Genomic DNA, 21,834 nt, shown 5'->3' on the forward strand with positions numbered 1-21,834 from the left:
TAAATGTATATACAAAGAACACGTTTTTATTATGCTTACCGTATCCCATATCTGAAGTTTTATCTGTTTTCCATCAATTGTTATCATTCGAGCACCAAATTCTACACCTGAAGAGATTTTAAGAGTTACAGTGTTACTACCCAAGAGGGAAAAATCTATCCAACATGAAATTAAACAGGTGGTGTAGACTTAACTCAACTTTGTAACCATAGGAAGCAACCTTGCAGTGCACTTTTACTTTAGTTTAGTGGTTCTCAACACACAGCCCAATCAGCACACAACTACAGCTCAGGGCCACACAGAGAGCTACATATGCAGCCCACAATGGTAAACAGGTTGAGAACCATTGCTCTAATTGGTTTCCTATATTGCTTTTACAGCTTTAAACGTGCATTGCTTTTTCTAAATCTTCCAAAAGTCTTAATAAAAAGGTGTTTCCTTAGTTCAAGTGGGTGAAAAACAAAAACCACCCATGTGTCTGTTTAGGCTTACACAGGAAATTAAAGATAAACATACAACCCTACTCATTTTTGTTCTCTATACCCAAGATTGTTACTGGAATGCTATAATTAATGTTGATTTTCATTACTTTTTCAAAATATAGATTCATACACATTTTACATAAGCAAGGCTAAACCACAGAAATTCAAACAGTAACAACAAAGACAAAGTAAAAATTCTGACCATTTGTCGTTAGCACAGCAATAAAAGCATGAAGTAAATATTGCTAACACTGTATAATCGATATCTGTAAAGAATTTCATAGTTTCTCAACTGTAAATAGTTTTTTTTTTGATGGACAGGGTCAATTTCTAACTAGAGAAGTTTGTGCTTATATTACAATTTAACAGCTTGATGAATCAAAGTAAAATTGTAGAAATTTTGAGCACTAATCAAAGTATCTCAAGGCTCCCGTTAGCTTCCCCAACTATAACTGCTAAATACCCAAAATAAAAACAAAAACAACCTGGGTGAGACAGTGGTAAAAATGAGATTAGTTTGAAAAATAAATGAATTTTACTCAAGGTTGGATTAAGTTGGCAATGTTTATTGGTGAGTGTAAGAGATTGTGAAAGTGACCATAGTCCGTGAAATATAGCTCCTTAACAGGCCAGTTTAACAAACATCAAACTGTACCAGTAGTACTAACACATCATAACAGCAAAAGATTGATGCTGCCCACCTGAGCAGCACTATTTACATGTGAAAGAGACTTGTTGAGTGGACATGGCACATCAACAAGATGGGATCTGGGGCATTTCTTCAGTACATAAGCACAGGACTATTTCTTAAGAACAGATGCTTCAACAGTTCTGGTAAATACTGTGGGAAAAGTTTTCAAACTTGGGTGTCAGATTATGCTCCTCAACTCAGGGTTAGGCCCCTAAATAGAAGTGATCTTACTTTTAAAGCTACTGAACTCTCACTGTCATAACAAAGTCAATGGGTTCTGCAGGTACTCACTACTACTGGAAAATAAGGATTTAGTAGTTTAGTTTTAGGCACTCAATTTGAAAATTTTGGCTAGTGTCTGCAGACACGCAAGGGTGGGATTTTCAAAGGAGTTTAAGGAAGTTATACACCAAATCCCATTGATTTGTGGTTCAGGAGCCAAATTAGCAAATCAACTTTACCCGAAAGAGCCAAGTAGTGTGAAGTTGTTGTTTCATTTACTATAGTACTAGATATTAATATTTAAACAGTATGACAGTGGAAATATTTAGTTTTTTAATAAATATATTATGCTCACAACAAAATGACTGACCAAGTATTGCTATTTTATTAACTACAATTGGTTAACATAGTAAAAGCATGCTGGGAGAAAGTACACGTGGGTGGCATAGCCTGAGAGAATTGTGGTGGGTGGGTAGGGTACCTGGGGCAAACTCTTCCCATTCTTTCCTTTCCTCATCAGGCTCTTAAGTTCTGTTCCTATCCCCCATTTTGTCCTTCTATAGGCCCAGACATTTTAACAACTCCAGATCTCAACCCCCCCGACACCCTTCCTGTCAGCAACTGCCTTCTCCCAGGTCTCCAATGCTGGCTGCTGGTGAGGTAGGCAGAGCAGGCACTGTAGTCATCATGGGAACTGCAGCTCTTTACCATCACCCAGATGGGAACAGGAGAATCCAGCTAGCTGCAGAAATACGTGACAGGGCGGCAAATGCATGAATCTTATTCAAGATTTGACATACTTGACTGCCCTGGTCTTGAAAGAAAGATGACAAGAAGTCTGCTTCCAAAGACAAGTCCTGGTTCTTTATTCAACCAACCTACCTGGTTCCAAAACTAGGGGGAACAAAGCTGCTGCTAAGGCTGACAGTTTGAAGTACTTCAGAGACAGCTGCGTACAATGACTGGGAGGTCTGTCAAGAGACAGACCATCCTGCACTGTTCTGCTAAAAGAGGAACGGTTGTTTGTTTTGCACTTGTCCATTTTAAGTACTCCCACAGGAGAGGAGCTTCATTAATCTAAGAGAAACTATGCTAGAGAGTGGAAAGCAAAAGTGGGTACAGACTCATGTTGTCCGTCCTGTGCAAGGCTGAGCATAATTGGGGACGCTACCTTAACAGGGACCTTGAAATAACCTGAATTGTAGTTAAAAGATTCTGCAATTTTATATTGGCTGGTGCCTGTTCAAGCATAGCTTAAGTAAAACTCATCTGAAGACCAGCCTTCTCCACAAGAGAAAAATTACTTCCCATACCATGCATCAGAAGTATCCATCTGCTTCACAGTGGAAAGTAAAAAATTGCAAATTTGTTTCATACGAAAAAATCAAAGTCAAGTCACAGCTAATACATTCCCTCCCAGCTCACTCATTTCATCTACCTCTCCCACCATCAGACACACCTCTTACACATGCAACCTCCCCATCATGCCCGTCCAGCTGCACAACCAGGCCTCAAACCTTCCCCTTCCAGGTGATAATTATATCCACAATTCAACCTTTTGCCATCAGGAAACTCTATACAATTTCTCATCTAGTAAACACAAAGGTTTTTATTTGTTGAAGTCTGCTTTGTTTTTAATCTTAATTTTATGCTTGTGGCAAATGGCAGAGAGCCCTGGAGACTGAAGTCTGACCCACTGAGCAAATGCAAGCTCTGCACATCATTCTACTAATGTGCTTCAAGCCTGACCAGTTTCTATGCCCACTCAATCTATGGCCTTCCTGCAGAGGCAGCCAAGGAGGTTGCAAATTATGAATGTGGAGCACTTTTGTGATGTGAATATTTACCCACTAAGAACTGGATTAGCATCTTATTTCACATCAGTTATGATATAGCCAGCAGACAGCAAAGATATACGATTTGTGCCACAATAAAACAAATGAAAGGATATACAACCCATAGCCAACATGTTGAGGCACCTAGCTGTCCATCACCCTTAAAAATATATCCTTATTTTTAAACACCTTTTGAATAGAATATTTAATAGGAAGAACTTACCAATAGTTAGGTCATGCACTGGTTGAAACCTTTTGTCTGTAAACTGTAACAATAAACATGATTTCCCAACACCTGAAAGAGAGAATATTTTCTTCAAGCAAATTCAAAAACTTTACTTAAGCTGCTGCAATTAAAACCTAATTTATAACTCATTTAAAACAATATATATCATTAGACAATTTATCATTAGACCCCATTTTGATATACAGGACCTGACATTTGTTTATCCAAGTCATATTATATTAGAATATAATTATATCCTTGTCTTACATATTTTAAAAAAAATTCACAAGTGTCTGGAAAATGACAACCACAATTTTAAGATTAACAGTTAAAATAATACACTTTATCTTTCATTCTCTCATACTGTAATGTGAACGGCACTTTGCCCTCTCAGTACCCTACAAATAGTTTCTCTATCACTTCCACTTGTACTTTTACCTTTCGCTCTTCCATATCCCTTCCTTCATGCTGCTTACATATTGCCAGATACATGCCTGCTACCTTTAAAATGTGACCAGAATAATCTGATTATCAACCTACCAAACAGAGAAAAAGCAGAGCACACCAGGAACTCCAATCCTACAGTGATTTTCAGTGTGTCTGGGATAGCGATCCTGGCGGTGGGGGCAGAACAGAGGGAATGTAATTGAACAGCCTACATGAATGTGACGGCAAAATCACTAACACGCTTACAAGATTTTGTTGCATTATGGCAGAACAAGGCCATAAGAATGACACCACAAAGTAGAAGGTCCAGAAAAAAATGCACTTAAGTTATATAAAGACATAACTTCATCAGCAGACACAGCTGCTGCCTGCCAACAGTGTAGAACACTGACCTTTCAGCTTCCTTTAAGTTTTACACACTTCTAGGAAATGTGGTATTTTGCTTTAGTTACATAATTCAGCTAGTTATAATCAAAAATATCAGGAGGATGTAAATAGGTTTGTGAAAAACTGAGGCAAATTTAAATGTAAGAGGAATGAAGTCTCTCAGAAAGGGATAGAGGGGGACAGTTAAGAGGCAAAAACAACAAGGAGTCTGGTGGCACCTTAAAGACTAACAGATTTATTTGGGCATAAGCTTTCGTGGGTAAAAACCTCACTTCTTCAGATGCACAGAGTGAAAGTTACAGATGCAGGCATTATATACGGACACATGGAGAGCAGGGAGTTACTTCGCAAGTGGAGAACCAGTGTTGACAGGGCCAATTCAATCAGGGTGGATGTAGTCCACTCCCAGTAATAGATGAGGAGGTGTCAATTCCAGGAGAGGAAAAGCTGCTTCTGTAATGAGCCAGCCACTCCCAGTCCCTATTCAAGCCCAGATTAATGGTGTTAAATTTGCAAATGAATTCTAGTTCTGCTGTTTCTCTTTGAAGTCTGTTTCTGAAGTGTTTTTGTTCAATGACAGTGACTTTTAAATCTGTAATAGAATGACCAGGGAGATTGAAGTGTTCACTTACTGGCTTATGTATGTTACCATTCCTGATGTCCGATTTGTGTCCATTTATTCTTTTGTGGAGGGACTGTCCGGTTTGGCCAATGTACATGGCAGAGGGGCATTGCTGGCACATGATGGCATATATAACATTAGTGGATGTGCAGGTGAATGAGCCCTTGATGGTGTGGCTGATGTGGTTGGGTCCTATGATGGTGTCGCCAGAGTAGATAGCGACACCATCAGAGGAAAAGTAGCTTGTCTAATTAAAGCCACAGGAAGACTTTTGGTAAAGTATCCTTGCTGGAAATGTAATCCCTCTGTGATGTTAATGCAAGCCTAAAATGCAACAGTCCAAAGCTCTGAGTTGCTAACTATGTCGCTGACCAAGCTTTCACACAAGTCTTGTCCTTGTTCCTTTGTAGCAATGTATTCAGATTGAAAATTAATTCAGACTTAGCTAAACAAAGTGACACTATTAGGCAGTTTAAACCACAGCTTGAAAAAATCATTTATGGTAAGGGGGAAGTTTTTCCTGGAGAACACAGGAGGCTCAAGCCATCAATTTCTGCTGAATTTGGGATTACATTTCAAATTAATAAAATTTCTAGAATTTACAGTTAAGATATCCTTCTAAATTGAATCTAATATAAAACAATGTAGTTTTGTCTTCCTAAATCTGCAGACAGCTGTAGTCACTCTGCTCAGACTTACTAAGCAACAGGAGAATGAAACTAAAGCCTTGTCTATACTGGCAAGTTTCTGCGCAGTAAAGCAGCTTTCTGCGCGGTAACTCCCGAGGTGTACACACTGCCACGCCGCTTAGTGTGCAGAAACTGCGCAGTTGTGGAGCTCTAAAAAACCACCCCAACGAGAAGCGTACAGCTTTCTGCGCCAGGGCTACAGCATTGAGGTGCCACTGTAGACACCATGGTGATTACCGCGCTGTGATTGGCCTCTGGGAGGTATCTCACAATACCAGTTCTCACCTCTCTGGTCATCGGTTTGAATGCTACTGCCCAGCCCTCAGGTGACAAACCATCAGCCCCACACCGTACATTCCTTTGCAAATTTGAAAGTCCCCTTCCTGTTTGCTCCGTGATGCGTGCAGTGGTCTCAGCGCATCTTTCCAGGTGGCCATGCCTGCTCCACGCACCAGGCGATCCCCCACTTGGAGCAATGCCGAGCTGCTGGACCTCATCGGCATTTGGGGAGAGGAGGTTGTGCAGTCCCAGCTGCGCTCCAGCTGTAGGAATTATGATACCTATGGACAGATTTCATGATGCATGATAGAAAGGGGCCATGACTGGGACACATTGCAGTGTAGGGTAAAAGCTGCCGGTTCTACAAAGAGCTGGACACGATACTCGGTGGCGACCCCACCTCCACTGCGAAGGACCCTGTGGATACTTTGCTGGCTTGCGTGCCAGTTGAGAATGGACCGAGCCAGGAGGAGGAAATCTTGGATGAAGAGAGAGAAGAGGACCCAGAGGCAGAGGATGACTCGCAGGCCAGAGATGCATGCAACCAGGAGCTCTTTTCTACCCCGGAGGAGCCTAGCCACTTACAGCAGTCGGATCTTGACGAAGTGCGAACAGGAAAGGAGGCTTCTGGTAAGTGGATCTGATTTTGTGAATTGCTGAAGCAAGTTGTTGGGGGTAGGAGGGTTGCAGAAAGCAGGCTTGTATCCCACCGCATGCACAGTCTGAGTGGCAAAACAGGCTGTTGATAGACTCCCTCACTTCACGGGAATCTCCCTTAAAGATCTCCAGGAAACTCCTGCGGAGATACTGGGCAATCCGCTGCCACAGATTCCTCGGCCGTGCTGCTTTGTTTCTTGCCCCATTAACGGTAACTTTCCCGCGTCACTGTGCCATCACGGGGGACAGATGGGAGAACAGTTGCTGTACACAGGAGAGCCACATAGGTGCCAGGGCGGAAGCCGGAGGCTTGGAGAAGACCCTCCCCTTGATTCCCTGCTCACCCTCAGCAGCGAGATATCTTCCATAATGATCATCTCCTGTGGAAAGTGTGTGAACAGGAATGATTATTAGGCCCCCCCTACAGTGCTGGCTCTCCCCAAGAGCCACGTGCCCAGTGTACAGCAGGGTACAGGAAGAGTGATTTACACTGCCCCTGCGGCTACTCACCATTTTGGGGGTCTTGTGGCTCATGTGTGCTTGCCTGGGGTCAGCCAGTTAGTGACAGGTGTGAGAGTACTGGCTGTGCTTTAAAGCACTGAATCTGTGTTTTCTGTGTTGCAAACAATATTGCTTCTGTAAAATGTTGCATTTAAACTTCACAGAGATGACCTTGGGAGCCGAGCCTCCCTCTTTGTTATCGGCAGCAGAATGGCTGTGCAGAATTAGAAAGCGGCCAGAAAGAACTAAGGAGGGCTTTCTCCGTGAGGTTATGATGCACTCCGCCACCAAGAAAAAGGAGTTGAAGGAGTGGCGGGACAGCGAGAAGAGGGACCAAAAGTAGAACGTGGAACACTAGAAAGAAGCCACAGAGCGGCTCTTAAACGTTATGGAGCGCCAAGTGGACACGCTTCAGCCGAGAAGCGTGCTGCTTGCCAGGAGCTAGGATTCACGATGTGACGGAGAGACTGCCGAGACTCATCAAGCCCTCAGATTGCTACGCCTTCCTGCTTCTCCACGTGGGCACCAATGATACTGCCAAGAATGAACTTGAGCAGATCACTGCAGACTACATAGCTCTGGGAAGAAGGATAAAGGAGTTTGAGGGGCAAGTGGTGTTCTCGTCCATCCTCCCTGTGGAAGGAAAAGGCCTGGGTAGAGACTGTCGAATTGTGGAAGTCAACGAATAGCTACGCAGGTGGTGTTGGAGAGAAGGCTTTGGATTCTTTGACCATGGGATGGTGTTCCAAGAAGGAATGCTAGGCAGAGACGGGCTCCACCTAATGAAGAGAGGGAACAGCATCTTCACAAGCAGGCTGGCTAACCTAGTGAGGACGGCTTTAAACTAGGTTCACCGGGGAAAGGAGACCAAAGCCCTGAGGTAGGTGGGGAAGTGGGATACCGGGAGGAAGCACGAGCAGGAGAGTGCAAGAGGGGAGGACTCCTGACTCATACTGAGAAAGCGGGACGATCAGCAAGTTATCGTAAGCGCCTATACACAAATGCAAGAAGTCTGGGAAACAAGCAGGGAGAACTGGAAGTCCTGGCACATTCAAGGAACTATGATGTGATTGGAATAACAGAGACTTGGTGGGATAACTCACATGACTGGAGTACTGTCATGGATGGATATAAACTGTTCAGGAAGGACAGGCAGGGCAGAAAAGGTGGGGGACTTGCACTGTATGTAAGAGAGCAGTATGACTGCTCAGAGCTCTGGTATGAAACTGCAGAAAAGCCGGAGAGTCTCTGGATTAAGTTTAGAAGTGTGAGCAACAAGGGTGATGTCGTGGTGGGAGTCTGCTATAGACCACCAGACCAGGGGGATGAGGTGGACGAGGCTTTCTTCCGGCAACTAACAGAAGTTACTAGATCAGAGGCTTGGTTCTCATGGGAGACTTCAATCACCCTGATCTCTGCTGGGAGAGCAATACACAAACAGTCCAGGAAGTTTTTGGAAAATGTAGGGGACAATTTCCTGGTGCAAGTGCTGGAGGAACCAACTAGGGGCAGAGCTCTTCTTGACCTGCTGCTCACAAACAGCGAAGAATTAGTAGGGGAAGCAAAAGTGGACGGGAACCTGGGAGGTAGTGACCATGAGATGGTCGAGTTCAGGATCCTGACACAAGGAAGAAAGGAGAGCAGCAGAATACAGACCCTGGACTTCAGAAATGCAGACTTTGACTCCCTCAGGGAACAGATGGGCAGGATCCCCTGGGAGAATAACACGAGGGGGGAAGGAGTCCAGGAGAACTGGCTGTATTTTAAAGAATCCTTATTGAGGTTGCAGGAACAAACCATTCCGATGTGTAGAAAGAATAGTAAATATGGCAGGCGGCCAGCTTGGCTTAACAGTGAAATCCTTGCTGATCTTAAGCACAAAAAAGACGCTTACAAGAAGTGGAAGACTGGACAAATGACCAAGGAGGAGTATAAAAATATTGCTCAGGCATGCAGGAGTGAAATCAGGAAGGACAAAGCACATTTGGAGTTGCAGCTAGCAAGAGATGTTAAGAGTAATAAGAAGGGTTGCTTCAGGTATGTAAGCAATAAGAAGAAAGTCAAGGAAAGCGTGGGCCCCTTACTGAATGAGGGAGGCAACCTACTGACAGAGGATGTGGAAAAAGCTAATGTACTCAATGCTTTTTTTGCCTCTGTCTTCACGAACAAGGTCAGCTCTCGCACTACTGCACTGGGCAGCACAGCATAAGGAAAAAGGTGACCAGCCCTCTGTGGAGAAAGAAGTGGTTCGGGACTATTTAGAAAAGCTGGACAAGCACAAGTCCACGGGGCTGGATGCGCTGCATCCGAGGGTGCTAACGGAGTTAGCGGATATGATTGCAGAGCCATTAGCCATTATCTTTGAAAACTCATGGTGATCAGGGGAGGTCCCGGATGACTGGAAAAAGGCTAATGTAGTGCCCATCTTTAAAAAAGGGAAGGAGGAGGATCCGGGGAACTACAGGCCAGTCAGCCTCATCTCAGTCCCTGGAAAAATCATGGAGCAGGTCCTCAAGGAATCAATTCTGAAGCACTTAGAGGAGAGGAAAGGGATCAGGAACAGTCAGCATGGATTCACCAAGGGCAAGTCATACCTGACTAACCTAATTGCCTTCTATGACAAGATAACTGGCTCTGTGGATAAGGGGAAAGCAGTGGACGTGTTATTCCTTGACTTTATCAATGCTTTTGTTAGTGTCTCCCACAGTATTCTTGCCAGCAAGTTAAAGAAGTATGGGCTGGATGGACTAAAAGGTGGATAGAAAGTTCGCTAAATCGTCGGGCTCAACGGGTAGTGATCAATGGCTCCATGTCTAGTTGGCAGCCGGTATCAAACGGCGTGCCCCAAGGGTCGGTCCTGGGGCCGGTTTTGTTCAATATCTTCATTAATGAGCTGGAAGATGGCATGGACTGCACCCTCAGCAAGTTTGCAGATGACACTGAATTGGGAGGAGTGGTAGATATGCTGGAGGGTAGAGATAGGATACAGAGGGACCTAGACAAATTAGAGGATTGGGCCAAAAGAAATCTAACAAGGTTCAATAAGGACAAGTGCAGAGTCCTGCACTTAAGACGGAAGAATCCCATGCACTGCTACAGACTAGGGACCAAACGGCTAGGGAGCAGTTCTGCAGAAAAGCACCTAGGGGTTACAGTGGATGAGAAGCTGGATATGAGTAAACAGCGTGCCCTTGTTGCCAAGAAGGCTAACAGCATTTTGGGCTGTATAAGTAGGGGCATTGCCAGCAGATCAAGGGACGTGATCATTCCTCTCTATTCTGCATTGGTGAGGCCTCATCTGGAGTACTGTGTCCAGTTTGGGGCCCAAAACTACAAGAAGGATGTGGAAAAATTGGAAATAGTCCAGCGGAGGGCAACAAAAATGACTAGGGGGCTGGAGCACGACTTATGAGGAGAGGCTGAGGGAACTGGGATTGCTTAGTCTGCAGAAGAGAAGAATGAGGGGGGATTTGATAGCTGCTTTCAACTACCTGAAAGGGGGTTCCAAAGAGGATGGATCTAGACTGTTCTCAGTGGTACCAGATGACAGAACAAGGAGTAACGGTCTCAAGTTGCAGTGGGGGAGGTTCAGGTTGGATATTAGGAAAAACTTTTTCATTAGGAGGGTGGTGAAGCACTGGAATGAGTTACCTAGGAGGTGATGGAATCTCCTTCCTTAGAGGTTTTTAAGGTCAGGCTTGACAAAGCCCTGGCTGGGATGATTTAGTTGGGGATTGGTCCTGCTTTAAGCAGGGGGTTGGACTAGATGACCTCCTGAGGTCCCTTCCAACCCTGATATTCTATGATACTAGCTCTTCAAACCGAGCAGCTCCGCATCCGCCCTCCCCTGCAGCCGCTGCCGCAAAACTCTTTCCCACGCACCCCACACACTATTATCAACCTCCTGGCTCCACTCTCTACCCACAGCATTCCACTCCTCCCTCCTCACAGTCCAGCACTGTAGACTCCCACTACCCACTGCACTCAACAGCCATCCCTCTGCAGTTTGGCCCTGCTCAAGTACAGCACTCACTGCATTGTACTCCAAAGGAGAAGGTTGAGTATGATCCCTGGACATACACAAATCTGTAGCCGTCCCGGACCCCTCCTCCTCTTAAGACCTTCCCTTCCCCCATCCCCCTCGTTGCTGATCATTGTTTTAATTTAACTCTCTCCTCTGGTTGTTGTCTTTCAATAAAAGAATTGTGTTTGTTTGAAAACAATCTTTATTCTATTAAGTGAAAGCAAAAAGAACACTGCAAAGCAACATATAAGAATGTTAAGCCCCCTTCTTGCATCATGTGCACCAATCACCTCCTAGCATTACAAACACTGCAATCCTGAGCATTGCAACCAATATCAGTGGCTTTTAGCTTCAAATTGCTGCCTCAAGGCATCCCTGTTCCTTATGGCCCCACACTGTGCCCCTCTAATAGCCCTGGTCTCTGTCCGTTCAAACTCAGCCTCCAGGCGCTGAGCCTCTGCGGTCGAGCCCTGAGTGAAGCTTTCACCCATCCCTTCACAAATATTATGAAGTGTATGGCACGCGGCTATAAGCACGGGAATATCGTCATTGGCCACGTCCAGCTTCCCATACAGGTATCGCCAGTGGGCTTTTAAACGGCCAAATGCACACTCAACAGTCATTCTGCACTTGCGCAGCCTGTTGTTGAACCACTTCTTGCTGCTGTCAAGTTGCCTCATGTATGGCTTCGTAAGCCACAGCATTAAGGGGTAGGTGGGGTCTCCGAGGATCACAATGGGCATTTCGACTTCCCCTACTGCAGAGGTGGGCAAACTACGGCCTGCAGGACCCTCCTGTCCGGCCCCTGAGCTCCTGGCCCAGGAGGCTAGTCCCTGGCCCCTCCCCCTGCAGCCTCAGCTCACTGCGCCACCAGCGCAATGCTCTGGGAGGCAGGGCTGCGACCTCTTGCCGGGCAGTGCAGCTGCAGAGCCGCGGCCTGACCCGGTGCTCTGTGCTGCACGGTGGCGTGGCTCGCTCCAGCCGGGCAGTGCGGCTGTAGCGCCGCCAGCCACCGGTGCTCCAGGCAGCGCAGTAAGGGGGCAGGGAGCGTAGGGGTTGGATAGAGGGCAGGGAAGTTTGGGGTGATGGTCACGGGTTGGGGGTGTGGATAGGGGTCGGGCGGTCCGAGGGCAGGGAACAGGGGTGTTGAATGGGGGTAGGGGTAGTCAGGGACAGGGGTTCCAGGAGTGGTCAGGGGACAGGGAGCGGGGGGGGCAGGGGTTCCGGGGGGGATGTCAGGGGGCAAGAAGCAGTCGGATAGGGGGCGGGGCCAGGCCACACCTGGCTGTTTGGGGAGGCACAGCCTCCCCTAACCAGTCCTCCATACAATTTTGGAAACCCAATGGGGCCCTCAGGCCAAAAAGTTTGCCCGCCCCTGCCCTACGAGATCTTCTGGTCTGGGAAGGAAGTCCCTGCTTGCAGCTTCTTGAACAGACCACTGTTCCGAAAGATGCGTGCGTCATACACCTTTCCGGACCAGCCTGCGTTAATGTCTGTGAAATGCCCACGGTGATCCACAAGTGCCTGGAGAACCATTGAGAAATACCCCTTGCGATTAATGTACTCCGTGGCTAGGTGATCTGGTGCCAGAATTGGAATGTGCGTGCCATCTATCGCCTCTCCGCGGTTAGGGAAGCCCATCTGTACAAAGCCATCCACAATGTCATGCACACTGCCCAGAGTCACGGTCTTTTGGAGCAGGATGCGATTAATGGCCCTGCACACTTCCATCAACACGACGTCAATGGTTGACTTTCCCACTCCTAACTGGTTAGCGACCGATCGGTAGGAGTCTGGAGTAGCCACCTTCCACAGTGCAATCGCCACGCGCTTCTCCAGCGACAGGGCAGTTCTCATTCTCATGTCCTAGCACCGCAGGGCTGGGGCGAGCTCATCATGTGAAAGTTCTGCAGCCACTGCTCGTCATCCCAGATGTGCATCACCATGTGATCCTACCATTCAGTCCTTGTTTCCCAAGCCCCAAAGCGGCATTCCACTGTGGTCAGCACCTCCGTGAATGTCACGAGCAATCTTGTGTCATAGCTGCTACGTGTGGCGAGATCAATGTCACACTCCTCTTGCTTTTGTAGTTTAAGGAATAACTCCATTGCCACTCGTGACGTGTTGATCAGAGCGAGCAGCATACTGATCAGTTGTTCGCGATCTATTCCTGCAGCCCGAAAGAGGCAGGGTGCGCAGTACACAAACCGTTGAAAATTGGCGCCAAATGCAGACGGAAGCACAGGGATTGCTGGGATGCGAAGCAATGCATCACGGGGCATTGGGACAGGACCCAGGATGCCCCGTGACCCCCTCCACCTTCCCACAACTCTTAGCAGCAAAAGAGAAAGAGGTGCTCTGTGGGATAGCTGCCCAGAGTGCACCACTCCGAATAGTGCTGCAAGAGTGAACACGCTATTGCGCAGGCAGCTGTCAGTGTGAAAACATAACAGCGATTTTCCTTCTGCGCTCTCTTGAGTGGCACTGTAACTTTGCCAGTGTAGACGTGCCCTAACAAAACTCCGGTTAGTTCCACTCTTGCTATTCAAAACCCTGTGGACAGCAGTGAAACTGTCAAAAATCACATCAAACAATCACAAGAGTGAAATGCGTGCAAGGAAACTATTTAAAATATAGGCTCAAACTAAACACATACCCCAAATAATAAAAAAAAAAAAACCAGTAAGAGCAGCAAAAAAATGCAATCATAGCTAAACAACAGAGTAAACAAGGCGATTAAAGGCAAAAAGGTATCCTTTAAAAATTTAAAATTAAATACTACTGAGGAAAATAGAAAGGAACAAACCCTGGCAAGTCAAGCATAAAAGTATAATTAGGCAGGCCAAAGAAGAATTTGAGGAGCAAATAGCAAAAGACACGAAAACTAAAAACAAAAAAAAATAACTTTTGAAGTACACCAGAAGCAGGAAGCCTGCCAAACAATCAGTGGGGGCACTGGACGATAAAGGTGCTAACGGAGAACTTAAGGAAGACAAGGCCATTGAGAAGCTAAATGAAATCTTTGCATCGGTCTTCATTGCAGAGTATGTGAGAGAGATTCCCATACCTGAACCATTCTTTTTAAGAGACAATCCTGAGGAACTGTCCCAAATTGAGGTGTCAATACAGGAAATTTTGGAACAAAATGATTAAACAGTAATGAGTCACCAGGACCAGATAGTATCCACCCAAGAGTTCTGAAGGAACTCAAATGTGAAATCACAGAACTAACAACTATGTTATATAACCTATTGTTTAAATCAGCCCTTGTACCAGATGACCAGCAGATAACTAATGTAATTCCGGTTTTTAAAAAAGGCTCCAGAGGCAATTCTGGCAATCACAGGCCAGTAGGCCTAACTTCAGTAACAAGCAAATTAGCTGAAACTACAGTACACAGAATTATCAGACACATAGATTAACATGATATGTTGGGGAAGAGTCAACATGGCTTTTGTAAAGGGAAATCATGCCTCACTAATCTAATAGAATTCTTTGAGAGTGTCAACAGGTGTGATTCAATTGATATAATGTACCTGGACTTTCAGAAAACCTGTCATAAGGTCCCACACCAAAAGCTCTTAAACAAAGTAAGCAGTCATGGGACAAGATAGAAGGTCCTCTCATGGATCAGTAACTGGTTAAAAGATAGGAAAGAGAGTGTAGGAACAAATGGTCCGTTTTTAAACTACAAAGTGATAAATGGGATCTGTATTGGGACCAGTGCTGTTCAACATGTTCATAAATGATCTGGAAAAAGAGTAAACAGTGCAGATGACACTAACTTATTCAAGATCATTAAGTCCAAAGCTGACTGCGAATAATTACAAAAGGATCTCACAAAACTGGCTGACTGGGCAACAAAATGGCAGATGAAATTCAGTGTTGATAAGTGCATAGTAGTGCACACTGGAAAACAAACCAAACTATACATACAAAATGATGGGTTCTAAATTAGCTGCTACCACTCAAGAAAGATCTTGGAGTCATCATGGATAGTTCTCGGAGAACATCTGCTCAATATCCAGCAGCAGTCAAAAAAACTAACAATATTAGGAACCATTTAGGAAAGAGAAACTAAGATAGAAAATATCAGAATGCCATGCCTTGAATGTAATCTAAACATTGTAGCATTACAGACGCTCCCCGACTTACGCAAGCATTCTGTTCTGGAACACCTTGCGTAAGTTGAATTTTGCGTAAGTCGGGAACGTATACCCGACAATTACGCACACACACAAAAAAAAGCTTAGGGAACTTATTCCATAAGTGCGGATTTGTGTAAATCACGTTTGCGTAACCCGGGGAGTGTCTGTAATCTATCCCATAAAGACAAGAATGTGAAACTACTAGCGTGCGTTTTTATTGTCAAACTGATTGAAAGGCAAAACACCAACAGCATAAATAGTGAAAAGTAAATGAGTTATCAACATAGTCATTCCATTTTAATGACAGGAAATTTTAGAGGTGACGTATCCTCCCCCCATTCCATGTGTTTCTCTGAAGTATAAAGAAAACATGAAAGGTTGGTGGGAGGAGGGGGCCCTACTTGTTTTGATGGAAGCCTTGGAGACATCATTTGTTCTGCCACCTCAACTAAAAGGGCAAGTGTGCTGAATCTTCAGCCAAGACTTCCTTTTTTACCATATTAGTCATTCAATCAAGTAAGTGTTAAAAAAATAAAAAAACAAAATGTTAAAGTCTGACTAAAAATCTCTTTCCCTCAACTGCTGTTTCCACTCTTGGCTCTTGTGGAGACATCTGACTAGCTCTCCAGTCAGAGTATTCTAGACTACACTGTACCTAAATTTACAATGTAAAACAAGCAGAAAACACTTAAAAAACTGCCTTTTAGGTGTCTGCCCTTTTTTGTTTATGATGTATATCAGTGGTGGGCAACCTGTTCTGGCCGCAAGACAGTTTGTTTACATTGACCGTCCACAGGCACGGCTGCCCGCAGCTCCCAGTGGCTGCTGTTCGCCGTTCCCCGCCAACGGTATGATATGGTATTTTTGGTACAGAGGGGGTGGGGGCTTCCTGCAGCCGGGGGAGGTTTCTGGAGTTGATCTGACCCAGCCCGGCTGCTCTGTGCAGGGGAGGGGGAACTCCATTTCTAACGTCGTCCTCCCCCTCTCCCTCTCCCCTCAGCTGGGACTAATGTCCCTGGGCAGCTGAGGCATCCACAGAACCCCCTTCCTTCCCTCCCCCACAGTGACTTATCTCTCTCCTGCCTGTGCTGCTCGGCAGGGGTGAATGAGCACTGTTGCAGCTTCTCTTTGCTTCCCCACAGAAACCATTTTTCTGCAGGGAAGCAAAGAGCATCTATGCGGAGCGGGGCAGAGTTTCTGCACGCGCACAGTGGTGCAGAATTCCCCCAGGAGTAACAATACCATCAACTCTATGGAAAGGACACTGGACAAGTGGAAATCCACAGAAATGAAGCATTTCTTCTCTAAAGATATACAAGTAATTCTCTTCTCTCAAGAAAATAAACCAATTTCAGTGGATTCCTCATCCTCAAGATTAAAGTCTACACTACGTTAATAATTACTTTGCTACAGTTACGCCTAGATGCCCCAGCTTAGATCAGGCCCCATTATGCTAGGCACTATTCAGATGCAGAGTAAAAAACAGTTGCTACCCCGTAGATGGACAAGACAAAAGATGGGGAAAAAAGTATTTTTATAGATAGGAAACAGACACTGAGATTTGAGTGACTTATCCAAGGTCACACACTGAGTCTGTAGCAGAGCCAGGAACTGAACACAGATCTCCCGAGTCCCAGCCCAGAGTCTTAACTACAAGACAGTCCTTCCTCTCATTATCAGCATTTATGTTAGTAAGTGACACACATAATTAAAGTTGCACAAGCGTTTCTATTCTGAGGGATCACTTACATTTTCAACTGCTTATAATTAAAAAAAAAAAAAAAATCAAAGTTTGAACAAAAGTAAAGTAAAAATATACCATATTCTATAGATAGATCGATCGATACTTTTTGGGGTGGGGGGGTGGGGAGGGGGAACAGCTATAGTGACTTGGCAATTTGAAAAAAAAAAAAAACTGAATTTGTATAAGACGGTCTATGGGGCATATATGCCTTTCTGTTGTCCGGGAAAAGTGAACTGTGATTTTTGAAAATCATAAAGGTTTTTAAGAAGGATGTTGCACATACTCACTAGATAAGTGGTGGGAAACCTGCAGCCCATCAGGGTAATCTCATTGAGGGCCACGAGACATTTTGCTGACGTTGACTGTCCGCAGGCACAGCCCCCTGCAGCTCCCAGTGGCAGGTACGTGCTGGCCGCTGCTTCCCGCATCTCCTATTGGCCAGGAATGGCGAACCGCGGCCACTGGGAGCTGCAGGGAGACGTGCCAGCGGACGGTCAACATCAGCAAAATGTCTCAAAGCCCATCACAAGCTGCTCACCACTGCACTAGATTTTATAATACACATAAGAACATAAGAATGGCCATAATGGGTCAGACCAAAGGTCCATCCAGCCCAGTATCCTGTCTTCCGACAATGGCCAATGCCAGGTGCCCCAGAGGGAGTGAACCTAACAGGTAATAATCAAGTGATCTCTCTCCTGCCATCCATCTCCATCCTTTGACAAACAGAGGCTAGGGACACCATTCCTTACCCATCCTGGCTAATAGCCATTAATGGACTTAACCTCCATGAATTTATCTAGTTCTCTTTTAAACCCTGTTATAGTCCTAGCCTTCACAACCTCCTCAGGCAAGGAGTTCCACAGGCTGCCTGTATGCTGTGTGAAAAACTTCTTTTTATTTGTTTTAAACCTGCTGCCCATTAATTTCATTTGGTGGCCCCTAGATCTTATATTATGGGAACAAGTAAATAACTTTTCCTTATTCACTTTCTCCATACCACTCCTGATTTTATATACCTCTATCATATCCCCCCTAGTCTCCTCTTTTCCAAGCTGAAAAGTCCTAGCCTCTTTAATCTCTCCTCACATGGGACCCATTCCAAACCCCTAATCATTTTAGTTGCCCTTCTCTGAACCTTTTCTAATGCCAATACACCTCTACCCCGATATAATGTGACCCGATATAACATGAATTCGGATACAACGCGGTAAAGCAGTGCTCCGGGGGGCGGGACTGCGCACTCCAGTGGATCAAAGCAAGTTTGATATAACGTGGTTTCACCTATAACGCAGTAAGATTTTTTGGCTCCCGAGGACAGCGTTATATCGAGGTAGAGGTGTATATCTTTTTTGAGATGCGGAGACCACATCTGTACGCAGTATTCAAGATGTGGGCATACTGTGGATTTATATAAGGGCAACAAGATATTCTCCTTCTTATTCTCTATCCCTTTTTGAATGATTCCTAACATCCTGTTTGCTTTTTTGACTGCTGCTGCACACTGTGTGGACGTCTTCAGAGAACTATCCACGATGACACCAAGTTCTCTTTCCTGATTAGTTGTAGCTAAATTAGCCCCCATCATACTTTATGTATAGTTGGGGTTATTTTTTCCAAAGTGCATTACTTTACATTTATCCACATTAAATTTCATTTTCTCCCTTGTCCACATGTTTGTTGACCCCTTCAAAGAACTCTAATAGATTAGTAAGACATGATTTCCCTTTACAGAAACCATGTTGACTTTTGCCCAACAATTTATGTTCTTCTATTTGTCTGACAATTTTATTCTTTACTATTGTTGCAACTAATTTGCCCGGTACTGATGTTAAACTTACCGGTCTGTAATTGCCGGTATCACCTCTAGAGCCCTTTTTAAATATTGGCGTTACATTAGCTATCTTATAGTCATTGGGTACAGAAGCTGATTTAAAGGACAGATTACAAACCATAGTTAATAGCTCCGCAATTTCACATTTGAGTTCTTTCAGAACTCTTGGGTGAATGCCATCTGGTCCCTGTTAAGTTTATCAATTAATTCCAAAACCTCCTCTAGTGACACTTCAATCTGTGACAATTCCTCAGATTTGTCATCTACAAAGGACGGCTCAGGTTTGGGAATCTCCCTAACATCCTAAGCCGTGAAGACCGAAGCAAAGAATTCATTTACGTTTCTCCACAATGACTTTATCGTCTTTAAGTGCTCCTTTTGTATCTCAATCGTCCAGGGGCCCCACTGGTTGTTTAGCAGGCTTCCTGCTTCTGATGTACTTAAAAAACATTTTGTTATTACCTTTTGAGTTTTTGACTAGCTGTTCTTCAAACTCTTTTTTGGCTTTTCTTATTACATTTTTACACTTAATTTGGCAGTGTTTATGCTCCTTTCTATTTACCTCACTAGGCTTGGACTTCCACTTTTTAAAAGATGCCTTTTTATCTCTCACTGCTTCTTTTACATGGTTGTTAAGCCACGGTGGCTCTTTTTTAGGTCTTTTACTGTGTTTTTTTAATTTGGGGTATACATTTAAGTTGAGCCTCTATTATGGTGTCTTTGAAAAGTACCCATGCAGCTTGCAGGGATTTCACTCTAGTCACTGTACCTTTTAATTTCTGTTTAACTAACCTCCTCATTTTTGCATGGTTCCCCTTTCTGAAATTAAATGCCACAGTGTTGGGCTGTTGAGGTGTTCTTCCCACCACAGGAATGTTAAATGTTATTATATTATGGTCACTATTGTCAAGCGGTCCTGTTATAGTTACCTCTTGGACCAGATCTTGCGCTCCACTCAGGTCTAAATCGACAATTGCCTCTCCCCTTGTGGATGCCTGTACCAGCTGCTCGAACAAGCAGTCATTTAAGTATCAAGAAATTTTGTTTCTGCATTTCGTCCTGAGGTGACATGTACCCAGTCAATATGGGGATAATTGAAATCCCCCACTATTACTGAGTTCTTTATTTTGATAGCCTCTCTAATCTCCCTTAGCATTTCATCATCACTATCACGGTCCTGGTCAGGTGGTCGATAGTAGATCCCTACTGTTATATTCTTATTAGAGCATGGAATTACTATCCCTAGAGATTCTATGGGACATGTGGATTCATTTAAGATTTTTACTTCATTTGATTCTACATTTTCTTTCACATATAGTGCCACTCTCTCCCCCTGCCCCCCACCCCACCACACGACCTGTTCTGTCCTTCCGATATATTTTGTACCCTGGAATGACTGTGTCCCATTGATTGTCCCCACTCCACCAGGTTTCTGTGATGCCTATTATAGCAATATCCTCCTTTAACACAAGTCACTCTAGTTCACCCATCTTATTATTTAGACTTCTAGCATTTGTGTACAAGCACTTTAAAAAACTTGTCACTGTTTGTTTGTTTGCCCTTTTCTGACGGGTCAGATTCTTTTTTATGTGAATGTTTCTCGTCTGATCTGGCCCATACTTTATCCTCTTCCATCCTCTGCTCCTGACTAAAACCTAGAGAATCTCTATCAATAGACTCTCCTCTTAAGAGAGGTCTCTCTCCGATCCACATGCTCCTCTGCAGCAATCGGCTTTTCCCCATCTCTTAACATTAAAAAGGTCGCAGAGCAGTTTTTAAACTAAGTGCCAGCAGTCTGGATCCACTCTGGTTTAGGTGGAGTCCATCCTTCCTGTACAGGCTCCCCCTATCCCAAAAGTTTCCCCAGTTTCTAATAAATCTAAACCCCTCCTCTCTACACCATCGTCTCATCCACGCATTGAGACTCTGAAGCTCTGCCTGCCTACCTGGCCCTGCGCGTGGAACTGGAAGCATTTCTGAGAATGCTACCATAGAGGTCCTGGATTTCAGTCTCTTTCCTAGCAGCCTAAATTTGGCCTCCAGGACGTCTCTCATACCCTTCCCTATGTCATTGGTACCTACATGTACCACGACCACCGGCTCCTCCCCAGCACTACACATAAGTCTATCTAGATGCCTCGAGAGATCCGCAACTTTCTCACCAGGCAGGCAAGTCACCATGCGGTTCTCCCGGTCATCACAAACCCAGCTATGTTTCTAATGATCAAATCTCCCATTACTAACACCTGCCTTTTCCTAATGACTGAAGTTCCCTCCCCCGGGAGAGGTAACCTCAGTGCGAGAGGATACCCCAACATCATCTGGAAAGAGGGTCCCAACTATGGGAAGGTTTCCCTCTACTCCCGTTGACTGCTCCACTTCCCTGAGCCTTTCATCCTCCTTAACAGCGCAGGAGCTGTCTGACCGGAGTTGGGACAAATCTACAGTGTCCCGGAAAGCCTCATCAACATACCTCTGCCTCCCTTAGCTCCTCCAGTTCCGCCACCCCGGCCTCCAAAGCCTGTACGCGGTCTCTGAGGGCCAGGAGCTCCTTGCACCGAATGCACACATACGCTACACGGTAGGTAATCATACATGCTACACTGAGTGCAGTAAACAGGATAGCCCCACTCTGCTGCTGGGCTTCTGCCTGTATTCTCTCCTACAGCTACCTGGGTTAATGATAGGGTTTTTGTTTAAATCATGAAGTTTTGATTATAGTTTAGTTTAAAGGCTTTAAAGATTGGCAAGTATACCTTGCCCCCTTCCCACTCCCCTTCCAAACTCCCTCTTGAAACTCCCTGTTAGTGGCCCCTGTTCGCAAACCACCTCCTAGCGGTTTGTCAACATTCTACGCAAATATTGTTTAAGCAAATTTGAACGAAGCTATGCAGATCTCAAATGAGAATTGGTGCAGAAAAGCGTGCAAGGAACAAGATAAAGTCTTTTGCCTTATTAACTGCACAGCTAGATTGGGTAGAAAATTTTGTGGGGTTTACCCTAAGACCTCAAATGAACATTAAGTTTGCAAAATGAAGCAGTCAAA

General features: G+C 44.9%; 1 protein-coding gene across 1 annotated transcript in view; it reads right to left on the bottom strand.

The window, feature by feature from the left end:
- RAB2A (RAB2A, member RAS oncogene family) overlaps nucleotides 1-21,834 on the bottom strand; it is an 80,212-nt gene that overhangs the window by 53,088 nt on the left and 5,290 nt on the right. The window contains exons 2-3 of the mRNA XM_065397736.1: nucleotides 3,454-3,525; nucleotides 40-107 (exon numbers count right to left, since the gene is read on the bottom strand). Coding sequence (XP_065253808.1) covers nucleotides 40-107; nucleotides 3,454-3,525 — 140 coding nt within the window. The remainder of the gene's footprint in view (nucleotides 1-39; nucleotides 108-3,453; nucleotides 3,526-21,834) is intronic.

This window comes from Emys orbicularis, chromosome 2, assembly GCF_028017835.1.
Source record: "Emys orbicularis isolate rEmyOrb1 chromosome 2, rEmyOrb1.hap1, whole genome shotgun sequence".
In the NCBI taxonomy this organism is placed as follows: Eukaryota; Metazoa; Chordata; order Testudines; family Emydidae; genus Emys; species Emys orbicularis.